At 39.1% G+C, this 16,457-nt stretch overlaps 1 protein-coding gene across 7 annotated transcripts in view; it reads right to left on the bottom strand.

The window, feature by feature from the left end:
- ZDHHC14 (zinc finger DHHC-type palmitoyltransferase 14) overlaps positions 1-15,832 on the bottom strand; it is a 127,633-nt gene extending 111,801 nt beyond the window's left edge. For 3 of the 7 annotated variants that reach the window (XR_001294873.2, XM_013959016.2, XM_013959017.2), the window contains exon 1: positions 14,645-15,832. Coding sequence is in view for 5 of the 7 variants with exons in the window: in XM_013959016.2 (XP_013814470.1) it covers positions 14,645-14,895 (251 nt within the window). In the remaining 2 variants the exon portion in view is untranslated. Of the gene's footprint in view, positions 1-11,960; positions 12,042-14,644 lie in introns of all 7 variants that reach the window. The other 4 variants (XM_013959018.2, XM_013959020.2, XM_013959019.2 and 1 more) reach the window with 2 other exon arrangements.
- Between the last annotated feature and the right edge of the window lie 625 nt (positions 15,833-16,457).

Genomic DNA, 16,457 nt, shown 5'->3' with positions numbered 1-16,457 from the left:
TTATAAATGTTATTTTGTTTCCTGTGTCTGCACTATTATATTCATTTATTTATATGTCATTTAAACCTTATGGTAGTAACTTCCTTTATATTCACAAATATATTTGTGTACATCCTTTATATTCTATTTTTCACAAGTTTATTTTTCATTTTCACACTCTGAACCAAGAGAGATGTTGGTAGGACACAATATACATAAATATCTTAGAGTGCAGTGCAACTTAAGTATCTTGCTGTGCAGTCCAACTCCATTTACAGTAGCAGATGCATTAATGATTACTGAAAAGTAAAGCATATATATCAAAAGTTACTGCTAGGTTATTTATAAGTACTAACTAAACGTGTACATACAACAACTGTCCCTGAAGTAACTGAGATTAGTTTCCAGAAGCAAATACTACAGCAGATACTTCAGTTCCCTCCCAGTCACTTCTTTTCCCCCTCAAACTCTTCTGAATACATTAAAAAAATCTTCTGAAATTGTCATCATCACTCTTTTCATCTTTCAGAATATGAAAGCAAGCACACCTGCACTACAGATGCACTCATTGTGGATCAATAACATAACTATGCATCTCTTACCTGTAGACATCAACTTCAGTGACAGGTTTCCATGCTCCCTAAATCTTTGACTTTTATTTTGCATTCAGAAAGAGTATTTGAAATAGAGCCGAAATTAAAAGCTTATTTCAACAGTGAATTACCTGTGCAACAAATGTTGCTTCAATTAATCTCTTATATATAAGAACTAAGAAGCAACGAACCTATGGTCTCCTTTCACAAACGCCATTTCTTTGCTGTAACCACAAGGGCTAGTGCCAATAACCGTTTAAAAAAAGAAATGTTTCAGAAAAGGAAGTAAACTTATTTTTGCAAAATGCACTCAACCATTGGGTAATACTGCACCTCCAGACTATCATTTAGCAACTCTAACTGTTAAAGTTTCTCTAGGATGCAGTAATAGAAAGGTACGTGTGTTGGGAAGGGCATGTTTACCTTTCAATCAAGCTGGATGTCAGCCAACAAGTTTCGCTTACTGGGATCAAACCACGTCAGTCGCTTCTCTCAGATCAAGCTGTCCCAGTGTTCTCATTCACAGCCAACTGCCTCTTTTTCAAATGCCTTTAGAATCAGGGCAGAGTAAAACAACAGAACTATTTTATCCCACCCAATCTTCACGCACCTTGCCCTTCTGCCCCTAGCACATTTGTTTTGACATATTCTAGTACCGGAGATGAGATTCAGCCTTTCATCTCATGATTTAGTAGGGTCAGGCTTTTATTTCATGATTTAGTAGGGACTGGTGTTAAAAAATGAACAGCATAGCCTGACCTCAACAGGGGCTGAGGGTCTTTACATTATAGAAAAAACATACTGTACTTTGAGGATGAACACGTACAGTCACTAGAACTATCAGAGTCCCTGCCTCCACATCTCAAGCTAAAGAAAAGAGAAGCTTCTGAGCTTAGTGCCTTGTGAAAGAAGAATGATTATCCTTTCAAGGTCTTATATTGAATTAGATTCATCTCAGTCAGATTTCAGATCATGACTTCCTCCCCATCTCCTGCTCCATAGCCAATTTCTTCTGCTCTGATTAGTTTTAGGTGTCTTATTTAACAAAATCATTTTAAAGGTTAATTCTTTTATCGCACTGTGAATAGAGACATCCACTCCAAGGGCCTCTTGCATGCAGACTGCTCAATTTTCCATTAACACACTTTATGTTTCTTCCTTCATCCTCCTAAGCTGAAACTTTCAACATTTACAACACCAAATGAACCCATAAAGCAAAAAACACCGAAATAGGCAGACTGCAAAGAAACAGGCAATTTCCCTGGGTTGTTTGCTATCGCAGCTTAAGTGTGGCAAAAGCGGCAAGGATTATGAGAATGTGCCTTTCCTAGTTCAGCTTAGCATGGTTTGAGCTAACTTGCTGTTTCTGCATGAAAGTAGATAAAGGAGTGCTCATGCATCTTTTCCACGGGCTCTGTTATTGAGGCAATGCAATATACTGGCTCCACAGTCAGGGTGTGAGGAACTGAGAGACTATACAAGCAGGGGTGCAGGAAGAAGAGTTGCTTCAGTTACTGCCCCTGTGTTATATTACAGAATTGGGTATAATGTCTTTAAAGAAATTTACAAATGAACAACACAATATGAACAACTAAGAAGCACTTAATAAGGTATTATTTGAAAGATGTTGCCATTAAGTTTGTTAACTACAATTCAGTTTACTTCAGAAATAAAACATGAATAAGAAATCAAAACTCTGTAGATCCTCATTGAGCAACTAAAAAGTAATTCAGACAGGCCTACAGATGTTCTGTTTGCACTCTCACAGATGCCAAACAACAAATCAAAACATCACACGAAAGTCCCCCAAGCTGGGATACAATTTCAAATCATATCTAAGATGATCTGACAGTCTCCTCCACCTCACTTTCCTACTTCCTCCCTTGCATTGGCAGGGATCCTCTTCTGAATTGTCAGGGAGTCAGCTCATGGACCTAAACCAGCAGAAAGTTTTTCTTTCTCTTTCTGTGGGCAGAAGGGATGGATAAGCTTTCTGCAGGGAGGGAACTTCCTGAACCGGTTCACCACTGGGTGGGAAAAAGTTGGACAAGGGAAGTAACACTTAAGGCCTGGGAGAAGGGAAGAGGTGGGTCCATCCTTTTCAGCAGCTTATGGCCTTCAGATTGGTCTCACTACAAGTGACTGCCACAGAGAAAGGAAACAGGGAGGTTCTTATGAAATGCTTTGATGTTCTGCTTTAATTCATGAGTAATAAGAATCCAACCTCCCTCCCCATAAAAAAAAACAAACAGGTCTACAGGTCCACTCTAAAAACTGTACTTTAAAGATATGGTACTTGGAAGATGCCCCTTTGGCTCCACCAGCCCGAGAGAAACAAAGTGAGAGCTATTACAGGTCATAGAGGTTCAGCTGTATTTCACTCAAACAAAATATACTCTGCTTCATTTTAACTTTTTCCTCTTGTAATTTTATTTCCAAATTGTAATCAAGAACTGGGCACCTGCTTTTTTTTTTTTTTTTTTAAATCAGTATTTAAAGTGAGTTTGGATTAATCTGACACATCCAGGGTGTTTTCCCTTCTCCAGAGATAACAGACCCAGCTAAAGTGACTTTCCAGACAAGCCATTTCATCTTTTATGTCTAATAATCCAGAAGTTGGAATGTAATAGCTATTAAGTTACAAGAGCTAGTACTGCCAAGTAGCAGGCTCAAGGAAGAAGTCCAGCCCGCAGGATGAGAGCAACTTATTGATCTGGCTCAAGCAATTGGAGAAAGACCCCATGATTTTACATAACTCCACAGTGACACAGGCAAATGCAATGTAAATCACAATTACTTTTGGAAAGAAAAATGTATTCTCATCCCTTATGACTACTGGATGGGAAATAAAAGGTCCTTCAACTTCATATCTGCTCCCTTCCCACCCCTTCTAGAGACAGCTCTACTAGAAGTAAACAAGCGGCTAGGAAGATTAGCTGGAGGGAACCATAAAATTTAAGGGACACATGGACAAATGGATGAGCACATCACACTGCTGGAACAATGGTATACAGGGACATTATTCTCGAGCAAAATTGATTTTATTTAAATTTAATGCTGTAGTTTATCTGAATTGAAAAAAAGATACTACAATTCAGCACAAGTTATGTTTACTTCTCAGACAGACAGTAAAGGGCAAAGCTTGATAGGGAGCAGCAGGTAAGTGAAAGAATGCAGGAAAAGAATCATCATAAGTCTTGGAAAATCTGCTTTGAACTGAGAAAGCTACATTTAAAGGTAGGATAAGAAGGGAGAAGGGACAGAAAGAAGCACTGTGGCTATTTCACTATGATTAAAACAGGCTTAAATACTTGCAAATTTTTACGTTTTCCTGGACTGATGCTTTAAGTTCAGCTCCTAGAACTAAAGCTGAAATAAGTTCTCGCATGTAATAAATGGGTCACTAAAACAAGATTAAAAATTATTTCATTAGATATACCTCTTACTGACTTACGGGAAGAAGTTATCAGAATTATCACAGAATCGGTAAGGTTGGAAGGGACCTCTAGAGATCATCTATTCCAACCCCCCTGCTCAAGCAGGGTCATCTAAAAAAGTTTGCTCAGGACCATGTCCAGTTGGGTTTTGAATATCATGAAGGCTGGAGACTCCACGGCCTCTCTGGGCAACCTGTGGCAGTGTTTGACCACCCTCTGAGTAAAAAAATCTTTCTTACATTTAAACGGAATTTCCTGTATTTCAGTGTCTGCCCATTGTCTCTTGTCCTTTCACTGGGCACTGCTGAGAAGAGTCGGGCTGTCTTCTTTACTTCTCCCCATCAGGTACTTATACACTTCAATAAAAACCCCCAAGCCTTCTCTTCTCCAAGCTGAGAGAAAAGGCAAAACCAGAAGCAAATATGCTCTGTACACAATGCACTCCAATCTTTTATATGATACTACACAACACATTTTATGTACCAGTCTATTGCCAACTAATGACAAAAAAAAAGTTTACTTTGACTGGTTCCACACCCAATGCCTGCTCAGTCCTGGAAAGAGTTCAAACCTTGTTGAATGATAAAAGTATCTTAAAAGTTGTGTTTCATCACTAAGTAATAGAAGCATTGTGAGCTTGAGCCCTAAAAACAAAACAAAGAAACAAAAAAAAATGCATACACAAGAAGCAAGTTTATTACAGAGTTGCAGTATTGATGCAAGAGAAGTCACTATTATTCTGCTTTTACTTTTTCTGTTTAGTTAATTGCTTTACATAGTTCCAAATTGAGAAAAACTATAAATCTTCCAACTTCTAATTCAACACTAGAAAGCCCTTTTTGTCTACAAAATAGAGGAACTTACATATAGATGGCTATGCCATGAAAACCCACACCATGAGCACAAACAGGCATGCCAGCCAGATTTAACTACCAGCTGGTCTTACACTTGCTTCTACCCTGAAATGTGGCATTAATAACCAGTGGGATATCTAACAAGTGTTTGAACACACAATAGCAAAACTGCAATTCACTGCATACCCTCCTCTTCAAGCTGTCTGGATATCAAAATTTATCACCATCAGAAACAAAAGTTTTGTATAGTCTTTCTCATTACTAGTCCTTTTCCTCGGAAGAAAATTTCAGAACTCTTTCAGCGTTGTTTAATATACATTCATAACTCCTAACAATCTACTAAGCAAGTATGATAAAATGGTAACAAATGCTAGTTCCTTGCTCTTAAGTTCTTATGAGTTTATATATATTGATCATATGTGTAACAAACATACATTAAAAAACACACATTTATTTCATATATTCACTTAAAGCAGGCAATATACCAGCTCTATCTTGCACTTAAACTATGCCATGAAACTTGCAAACTGCAGATTTTATATGCATCTTAACTTCCGAGTTCAGGTTCTCAGTATTGTATTGAGTCTGTGCTTTGTAAAACATATTCTGTAAAATAAAAGAGTAAATTTTAAATAAAAAGTGGAAGTAATTGTAAATTCACTACAGTAAATGCACACTGCCAGTATTTATTGCAGTAAGCAACTTAAGGGAAAAGCCGAAGTGAAAAAAGTAAAACAAAAAACAGCTGTGATCTCATTAGCCAAGTTCATTACACAAGATCTCATTAGCCACCATCCCACAATAACGTGAATAAATCCTACAGACACTGATGAAAAGAAAGAGAAATCAGGGATACAGAGGCTGAATAATCATATAATATTACAGCACACTTAACTTAGCAGTTAATGCCTGGAATGTAATTGGATAAGATATACAATGATGCATACTGCAGAAATCCCATGGTCAGGCTTCCCAAATACACAAGCACCCTTTGCCTAATAACAGCAGTAAATAATAGCAGGAGCTCCAGATGGCTCAAAACCTCTTAGAACATATACAATAGGCTAAGGGACAGAATGAGACAGTATGTTACACAGAATTAAAAATCCAACACGCTTCAGCTTCCTTCTCATAATCTGGCCTACAAACAGGGCCTCTAGGTAGGTTTCTATGTTAGTAGCAGTAAATATTTCTACAAAGTGAGAAATATGAACAGAATTTAATTTTTCGGCATTACACATTGACTTCAACTTGAATTATTGATTTTGATCAAAGTTTCTTTAGTTTGTGAAGAGTTTAACCACTTTATAGTTTTTGTATTAAATTCAGAAAAAATGGATTGGAATTATACAAAGTATAATAAGCTTTGGTAGTTCCAGCTGACTTCAGTGGGACTTTTTACCCTTTCCATCAGCTTCAGCAAGAGAAAGACTAAGCAGCATTGACACACACAAGCCTTTTACTGGCAGCCTGGGACTTAAATGATCATCAGCTACCGAAGTTTTACTTAGAAGGATCATCATAATAATAAAAACATTTCCTAGATAACGTTGTTAAAACATTTAAGGAATTTATTAGAATGCCCCAGTATTTTAAACCAGTGGGACTTTTCGCTGGGCTATTTTGACACAATCATGCAGCTTAGACAGGCTAACAGTATTCTCAACTTTCTCTTCTTTTGCAGTCATCTCATTAATTAGTTCATGTCTGAATGTTCCAACTCGAAGTTTTACAGCTGCATTAGAACAGAAACGTTTTTTCATAAGAAAGGCAGTATATGGGGGCAAGGTGTGTGTGACTGTGGGTGTGTGTGTGTGATGTTTTGTTTTGCTTTTTAACTATGTAAAAGGTATAACTTAGTTGCTAAAAAAGAATTTGCATTTTAAAATATCTAGTTCAGGTTTCAGCATTTCAGTTTCTACTGCACCTAGAAATGAGCTTAGAAATTTTTAACACAGTATTTTTTTCTTCCCAGAAGACTATGAAAAGCATAGTTTTGTTCAAGTCTCGCACAGACTTAAGCTTTCTCTTTCTGTTCTAAAGGAGGTGAATTTCTCACAGTCACCCAAAGACAAGCTAATCACCTATCTATTTCCTATTTTGTATGAAATGCCATTTGCTAGATAATGATGCAACACAGCTATAACAGAAAACAAATCATGTAGCAACGTAAGTATTTTTTCCATCATGAGTCCAAATTTAAAAATGAGGTTAAAAATGCCTTATCTGAACCTAAAAATGCAATACAATTCCTGAGAAACTGACCTGAGAAAGCATCTGAGAAAATACCTTTCCTTCAAACAAGGTGTGAAAACTACTGCGGTTGATGGGTAGAGTCCAAGATAAGGTCACATGGGAATGCTCAGCTCTTCTAAGAAGAATCAAGAGAAATTATTTTTTGATAACCTAAACCTATTAAACATGAAGCTCTCCTCCCTCCCAACTACCCTCTAGCAGATACATTTTAATCCTTTGGCACACACTCATGAAGGGAAAGGGGCAACACTACCTACACCCAGGGAAAAAATAAAACAAAAATCAAGCATACTATAGAGATTATATCAATGATAGAAACGTCAAAATTTTGAGTGATGAATTAAAATAGATTTTGTCAAACATCTTTCACAAGATTACAAGTCTAACCTCACAGTTTTGAAATTGAAGATGTACATAACAATTATCCATCAGGCAGTGTAAACATTTCTACACATTTATACAGGTAAGAAGAACATCCAAACTTTTAAAATTAGCTGTTTTTTTTACTCTGGAAGTGATATTAAATTCAAATATCACACTTGAGAGTTTATACCTATCTAAAGCAATCAGGCTGAGCTAAAATGAGAGTAGCAAATTATCTCACATCAGACTGCTATGGAATTTTCACACTTTCTCTGAAAGGTCAGGGAGACATCAGGCAAAGGAGACCACAAATTTTCACATTTTACTCTGCAGATGCATATGCACTGATGGTCCAAAGCCACACAGTGATCTCAAGAACCTGAGAGTGTGGTATCTGAGGAGCCAACGTGTTACATACTCCCTTATTTCCATTTGTCCCTACCCTCTAGAAAGAAAAAGAAAAAAAATGTAATGCTTTTTTTCAAAGAAGGTGGAAAAGATGAAGCTGAAAGAAATACAAACAGAACTACAGGTGAAAAAGAAGCTGAAAGACCTAAAAGTATGCTTAAAGCTTGTCTCCTCCATGAAACAGTATAGAAGACCAGCAACTAAGCATAATACAAAAACTAAAAAAAAACCACTTCAACATTTCACTATTGTACAAAAAAGAGTGAAAGCATTATAAAAATCATAAAAAGCTTCTGCAGTTTCAGGGGAACTGAAGAAAGTATGAATTCTAAAAGTAAGAGAGGTTACCTTCTGCTATCCCCACAGAATTTTATCTTGAAAAGTAAAGCATTTAATAATTACCCGTTTCCACAAAGAATAGCTAGCCCTGAAAAGCAGAGGTGTATGACTTAATATCAAATGTTATTAGTGCATTTCTAGGTAAAAGAATTTCAATCTGTATCATATAATGCATTCAAAGCAGGTTTGAAAGCTTAACTGATGTACCTGCTCAGTGAAGTGCTACTTAAAGATAAGCTAGAACAAAACAATTCCCTTTTGGCCAGGGAGAAGCTACAGCAGGCATACTTGCATAGATCATTGAGAAACTTGGAAAAGGTTAATTAAGTAAACTTGTTGTGATCAAGGAAAGTTACTTGTCAAGGAAAAACATATTAAATACACTTTGTACCTGAAAGATATTTGATTCTGACAGCTAACATTTTTGGAATAATTTAAGTGTGATTGGAATGCATATCATCCCTTAGGAATTTGCCATGCCCTTCGGTGTATCTATATAAACTAAGTACAAAAAGTGAACCCAAAAGGTTAGGTTTACATTATTCTTTGTATTTTTCACTGAAGTTATCAGAGATGCATAATATAGCAAAATAAGAAACAGAAATATTGCAACAGATATTTTTAAGCAATGAAATCTGAAGGGAAAAAACCCCCCCACAACCCTCACCTATCCATCATTACATTTGACTATGATACTAGGCATTATTAAGCGGCTACTGCCTTGCACATAGAAAAGGATACAGACCTCTGCTGAACAATCATTCTAGTTGTATGTCGTAATACTTGCTTTAAAAGGCATCTTGTCACCTTCAGCAGGAAACACCCTACAACTTCATAGCAGCCTTTAACAGCTGAAGACAGATTTGGTAGCAGTTTCTGTCAAGCAACAGGTAGTTTAAGGACATGGTCACCATAAGACTGTGACAACAGCATTTAATAGAAGGCTAGATTACAATTGTTCTCAGCAGAGATAAGGGGGAAATGGAGTCCTACTTGTTATGTCTAAGAAAAACTTTTGATCAGTAGGCACTTTATTAAAAAACCCACTGGTGGATATACAAAAGTGAGACAGAATACTGTAACAATAATATCCAGAATGTTTCAATAATCATAACACTGCTCAAAAGAGGCTGGAGTATTCTATGGGAAAAGTAGACCATTTCTTCTTTGATTTCTATTTTTACTAAAAGATTATGTATTTCCCTCAAGCAGTTTTAACACAGACACTTTAAGTCCTTCAGAACAGATATTAGAGAATGAAAAACTTGCTCCAGTTCTAGCAATAGATAAATACTACTCCTGCTACAAAAGACTAACACTCAGTGAAAGGGGACTGCACAATGTAATACATGTCTAGAGTAAATATTAAGTTTTATTCTTAGTCTGCATGTATTTTAGTCACTTTATGGCAGAATTATGATACATATTAGTTCTACGGATGCTACATGACCTATCGACAGATTATTATATGTTCAGTGTATCATCTTTATATAAAGATCTTGAATTTCTATCAGATCATCAAAACAGACTAGACGTTTAATGAACTATTAAAACAAAAGGCTCTCCTCCAAAGAGTTTATCTTCTACTATCTATAAGCAAAGAAGTAGGGAAGTCATTTTTGTGTATGGATTGAAAAAGAAGAAAAGGAAGAAAAAAAAGTGATCTATTCATCTTAAATGCAGAAGAGAAAAGACAAATGAGGTTATCAGAAGAAATACATTCCAACTACTTGGAATATGACCTAACACTAAGAATTCACCTCTTTCAAGAGCATAAAACATCAACAGTTGTCTTCATCTAATGGAAGATATTACAGTGAAAATGCTTAGCTTACTAACATCAGTGTTTATACATAGAGGTTTGTAACAGCAAGCAGCAAGTTACACCACTTTACCAGAGCATGTGCTATAAAAGTTCAATATTGAATGATCTACATCCCATGAAAAACCATGAGTCATGAATGTCCTCTAGTCACACTGCTTTTCAAAGTGGGAGGCATGGAACAGGTTGCCAGCAACTGTAAGAGCAGATAGAAGGCAATGATTTGTACATACAAACACACACACACTATCTCAGTCTAAATAATTTTCTTACATCTATCTTGTGAAAAACAGTGCAATTATACAAATGGTCACACAAATCAAGTTTTAACAAGCTCAGAAAAGAAAAAAGGAAAAAAAAAAAAGCACGCCAGCTAGCTGAATCAGTACAAGTGTCAAATTAAATCAGAAGTGATAAGGCTCTGACTCACGTTTACAGAGAAAAGAGCTGCGCTGCTTCAGCCCTTCCAGCATCTAGCCATCTGCCCCAACCTTCTTACAGAGCTACTGACCCCGCAACTGAGTTAACAGATGAAAACATGACTCTGCCTGTGCCAGTTCAGTTCAGTCAGCATCTTCACTCACATCCAGCTTTTATCAGTAGTTTAATTTGCTAGACTGAAGTGAAGTAGCTCAGGTGCAGACATGTTCCCTCCTGCTACCTGTGCAGTCAGTTGCAAGGAGGAGCAGACCTGTCAGCGAGCAGGCGGTGGTAGAAAAGAGCAGCAAAGCGCCCGAGCCCCGCTGCCCCAGCACTGGAACTTACCAAGCTTGTGCATTCTTACAAGACTTGCCACTTCACAAAAGTATCTCTGGTTTACATGTCCTAATGTGTTAAATACGACATTCAGCTTCCATTTTGCTTTCCAGTAACCCACCCAAACAGTGGTCTAAATGACTGTAGGTATAAAGGGTTCTCCTCTCTGTTGGGTATGCATACCCAGCTGATTAAAAGCAGCAAGGATAAACTGCCTTAATTTTGCCTCTCTTTTTTGCACCAATAGAGAACTTTAAAGGTATGTAAACACTGGTTGCACTGGCTCGGTGGATTAGTAAGATCTGCCCTTTAGTTATTGATGCTGTCTTTATCCGAGGAAAGAAATTGTTTGTTTTGCAGATGCTTTTACATGAGCACCAAATAGTTTAAAAAATACATATGTCTGTGTAGTGGGGCAAAGTAAGAAAAAAAAGGATGTCCAACACAAAGCCAAATTTGCCAGAAAAAAAAACAACAACAGCTAAATATGATGAAATTAGAGTCGGGAATTATATTTCCAAGATACAATAACATACTCAAATCTTTAGAGACAAACGCTGCCTAATTTTGAGCATTTTGAAATAGATATAATTTTTAAGAATATCTCAAGCACAGCATAAGTACTTACAATATATCATACCACACTTAATAAACAAGTCACAGAAATAAAACTTATTCGCATTCCCTTCCTTTGGAAGGGGAGGGAGGCAGGAATTATTTCAACTGCTTGAAAATTTAAAGTTTTTTTTTTTCTTTTTAAACAAGTTCTGGCTTACCTCTTCTAAAATGAAAAAGAACAGTGAAATGATAAAAGCAAGAAGAGGTGATGTACTTGGGGAAGATGAGAGAGAAAAGTCAACAGGGAAAAAGAATAAAAACAGCAGATGGTAGGGGCATGAGAAAGTACATAAACATAAATATGAAAAACCAAAGATTAGAAAGGCATAGTTCAATGTTAAAAACTATACAGGTCAAGATGTATCATATAGTTGTGTTTTTTTTTTAAGAGCCAGGAGTTGTTGATTCAGGGAAATGTATTTCTCCCCTGGAGAGGATTCCAAAGTACATGAGATACAGCTCCAGATGAATTGGTGTCAGAAGAAAATAAAGGATAGGAAAGGGTAGAAAAAATATATATATGTCAAAAGGATACCGGAAAAGTGTGTGTTAGGATGATGCTTTCTCAGGAATTAGCTGTTGAAGTTCTCTCTTTCCTACTCCTCCTCTTTACTGTCTGCAAATGGGGAATGCATTGGAACATTAGTATCTATTTTTCAGTTTCCAAAATGAAAGTGAACAAAAAATCATTTCTTTCAACTGTAACAAAAGATTAAACAATTCCAAAAACAGAAAGGATACCTTCCTTTTTAGTGGCAGTTTAACCTTATAGCATATACCTGTTTAAAATGTCTCTTGGGCCCTTGTGTACATGAAGGGCTGCAACACACCTCTATCATATTCTGTGAATCACTGGTTTATGAGTAGCTTCACAACCAAATCAGTCAAGTAATAAAAATGACATTCTAACAACTTAAGATATTCTTAACTGATCAATAAATAGTAACCTCAGACCACTAAGTGACACAATCAGAAGCTGCCTCAAAGTAACACCTTTTAATCAAGAAGACCCTCTCCTTTTCTCTTTGTTAATGTTATTAACTTTTTGTGGTGTTTACAGACTCACTGAACATCATTCTCAGAGTCTAATCCTTTGTTTAATTAGCCTTCAGAGGATGAGTAATAATTCCTGCGCAAGTGCTTTCTGAAGACCAAAATCTACCTTATTATTATAAAAATGAACTACCATTGCCACTCTCTTATTTTGAATTTCCTTAAAAGGGGAGTGCAAGTGATATAAGAATGACTCAAGTACAGTACACACACATATAATTTTATATAGTTATAAAGTCAAAGATTTTTCCTTGTTTCAGGACTTCTGGTTAGAATAAGCACTAATTATATAGCAAAATGCTGTAACTTGGCTACAAATACAGTTCATTGCATATAAACACAATTCAAATAAGCTCAAAGACACAATATAAGCGGAAGTGTTTGACTCTCAGAGCAGATAACTTACACTAGCAATGAAATCAGAAGCTTGATGAACAGCTAGCAGCTCATCCTGCTTTAGCAGTTCTGAATCATGCAATGGAACAGAGTATTTTTCTTTGAAGAATCCGAGGGTAAAACATGTTTAAATAAACTCTGAATGGTGGCTTAATAAATGAGTTTTACAATTACAAATCGTAAAACATTACAGTTTTGATCTTTCACGTACATTTTGGTATTTGCAGGAAGTCCAGCACTCGCCTTCAGAGGCTGTATTGAAGGGGATGAGACTGCACGCAGATCCAACTGTCAGCCCACATAGAAGAGCTTGCCAAAACTAGGCCTAATCATGGCAAACAGAACAGAGCAGCACCCAGTCCCGATGCAATACTATCAGAATACACCTTTAATACCTCTTTAAAATCAGAAAAGTAAACACACTTGCAGTACGTGGACACCATCATTCAAGGTGTTACCTCAACTACTCAAGGATGTTCAAGGAGTTTCATAATGACTGCAGTAAAGTTTACAATGAATAAATCCCTCTAAAGTCATCTGGAGCACACTGAAGACAATTCATCTGCTGAGCTCACATACATATTTAGCTTCTGGTCACCTGCTGAGTATTTTTACCTTCTTAACTGCTACCACTACGTTAAGATGGTCTGCATTTATCTGGTACCATTTAGAGTTTGCTAATGTCACTATGGTCTTCCTTAAAGACACCAAGTAAATGGTGGTGTTCAACCGAATTTCTAGAAGCAGCATCTAAATTTACTTATGACTAACAGTTCCTCCTCAGGAAAACGGTAAGAGCTGTATACATATTTCTGCAGAATTTTCTTCCTGCCACAAACCAACAATTAAGCTAAAACAGTTTAAAAAAGGTAAAGTAGCACTAACCATTAAAAAGAATTCAATTATTACTATAGCAAGCTTTTGTCACTGTGCTTTTAAAAAAAAAAGCTGAACTGTATTTTCCATATCAAGTGCTCAATTTTTTATTGTCATGCATAGTTAATTTAACCACACCAGCATCAGTATTTCTGATTTGTTGGCTCTGTGTGTTCATTTTATATACACGGAAAGGATTCCTGAAGATTCACAGCAACAGAGGAAAAAGGCCCTAGGAGGACATTGGATGCCTGCTTAAAAAAAAAACATTCTAAAACAAACATAACTTACAATAGGATCACCAAACTCGCATACAACAAGTTAGCATCACAAAGTAATTCTGTTACCTAGTGGTGGAAAGCTAGATACATCTGAAGTTGTACAGCTTCCAATTTTTTAATAACTTGAAATTCTTGATTATGAACTATTAAACGACTTTAGCTTATAAATAAGGTGCTTTCCCCCCCCCCTTAATGAAAGAAACTGCTTTTCTTGCATTCAGTTCCGTGACAAAGGATATTATTGCACCTGTCAGTTCTGATTCTCAAGAGAGTAACTGGTAGACAAGAAGCTATATCTAATCCTGACGATCCTAAACCTGCTGTTTTACACTCCTCCTGCAACAGGGAGGGGAAAAAAAAAAAAGGAACCTGCACCATAAAAGCACTACAACCTTAACTGTCAAACCCCAGCTTTCCACAGAGTGCAATAACCAAAACAAGGCTGTGCATTTCTCAGCATCTTATCAGACTGTATTTTCAATTATATAAGCCAGCATTAGCTGAAATCAACCAGCATCCTCTAAGACACCTGGATAAATACCTTTGCTTTGCTTTCAGCCAGAAAATTAATACAGGAAGTGACGGAAGATATGAAGACTTTAATGCCACTTACTCAAATGCAAAGAAGAGTCCACTGGTGACCAAAATGAGAACAAGAGTCAGGTAGAAGACTCCAGTCTGCCGAGCCATCATGATCCTCCCATTGCAGAAGAATTTGTTTCTTCCAGGAAAAACCTCCCATTTTCTCTTGGGAGCCGGTTTCTTTTTCTTATGGGGAGACTCCATGGGAGACGAAGAGCTGTGTGTGCTGATCTGACTGTACTCACAGTCTTTCATGGGCCCGCTACCACTGCCAGGAGTCATCAAGAGAGAGTAAAATGTGGGGAGAACCCCACCAAAAAATATACACAATATATATAGGGGCAGATATTCTTCCGACTAAGATCACCCTCTCCAGCGGCCCCAATTAAAAAACAAAACCCGAGAAGTCTGCTACCAGGCTAGCGATAGGTGTATCACGCAAACCCCACTTAACTCCTGAGAAACCAAAGCTGTCATATTAGAAATGCTTGAGAGGGATCCTTCCTTTCTCCACCAGTTAGAAAATCATGTAGGACAATCCTCTTTAAAACATCTTATCGCAAAACAAGTCCCCCAGAAATCGTAAAACAGTCCGTCTGTCGGAAAAATATGGTCTTTTTTTCAAGTTTGTTTTCAAATGGGAAGGGCTTTCTTTCCCACGTACACCCCAAGAGACCCCTCCGAGGGTCAAAAGGTTGGTCGAGGCAAGGTTTAGCGATCGAGTCTATCATTCATTGAGATTTGTTATAATCCTCCCTCGTGCAGATTTCACTGCTAAAAACAAGCATTCCTAAAACGTCCCCTCAAGAGACACGCGTAACAGATCATTAGGGAGGGGGGAAGGGAAAAAAAAAAGGCAGGAAAGAAAGAAAAACACGCTGCAACTCCAGCTTCCGAGGAACACTTCGAGCTCGCCTCTTCCTGAAGCTGCAATTCAATGGGAAGCGGCCGCCGGGCCGCCGCTCCGCGCAGACCTGCGGGGGGGGGGGGGGCCGGCTCACCGCGGGCCCTTCTCCCCCCTCGCCAAAGGAGATTTTCCTGAGCCGGAGACGGAGCGGGGCAGGGCCGGTCCTCGGCGGCCACCAGCGCCGCCGGCGCAGCTCCTCATCCTCCCGCAGGCAGCGAGCGGAACCGCTTCCCCGCCTCGCGCCGCGGGCGGCGCCGCCGCCACCGCGTTAACCCCCGCCTGCCCCTACACAACAGGTCCCCGCCGCATGCTGCCCAACGGCTCAGCCCCGCGCGGCCGCCGCCCGCCGCTGCCCGCACCGCTCCCCGCCGTCACCGTCCTCCCCGCCCGCCGCCGCCGCGCAGGCTCCCGCGCACGTCCCGCGGCGTCGCCGCGGCTCCCCCCGCATCCCGCCGCCCGCCTCCCTCACCCGGGCGCAGGGACGGCCTTCGGCCCGCCTCGCCGCTCGCCCCGCTAGTTTTGCTTTCCTTTCGCCGGGAGCAAGGTGAGGAAAACACCCCGTTCCCCCTCCGCACGCTGGGGAGCGGGGACTTTCTGCCTTCCGTTGTTTTTTGGGTGGGTTTTTTGTTGTTGTTGTTGCTTTTTGGAGCCTTTATCCAGGTTTATCCCCCGCAGCCAGACCCAGAAGCAGCAGCAGCCACCTCTTCATCTTCATGGGGAGGCGATAATCCCCGCCGCGGCAGTCGCCTGAGCGGGCTGCGGGGAGGCGGTGGCGAGGGCAGGCACCGCACACGCACGCCGCCGCCTCAGTCAGCCACTTCCCGGCGAGGGGGCAGGCAGGTCCCGCTCCCCATCCCCCGGCGGGGACGGAGCTCAGCCAGCCCGGCCCAGCTTCTCTCCGGCCGCTGGAGCGCGGCGGCAGCGTTAACTCGTCCCC

Source organism: Apteryx mantelli, chromosome 3, assembly GCF_036417845.1.
Source record: "Apteryx mantelli isolate bAptMan1 chromosome 3, bAptMan1.hap1, whole genome shotgun sequence".
Classification (NCBI taxonomy): Eukaryota; Metazoa; Chordata; class Aves; order Apterygiformes; family Apterygidae; genus Apteryx; species Apteryx mantelli.
Note: the sequence above shows the minus strand (reverse complement) of the source record. Positions and strands in the feature narration are given on the sequence as shown.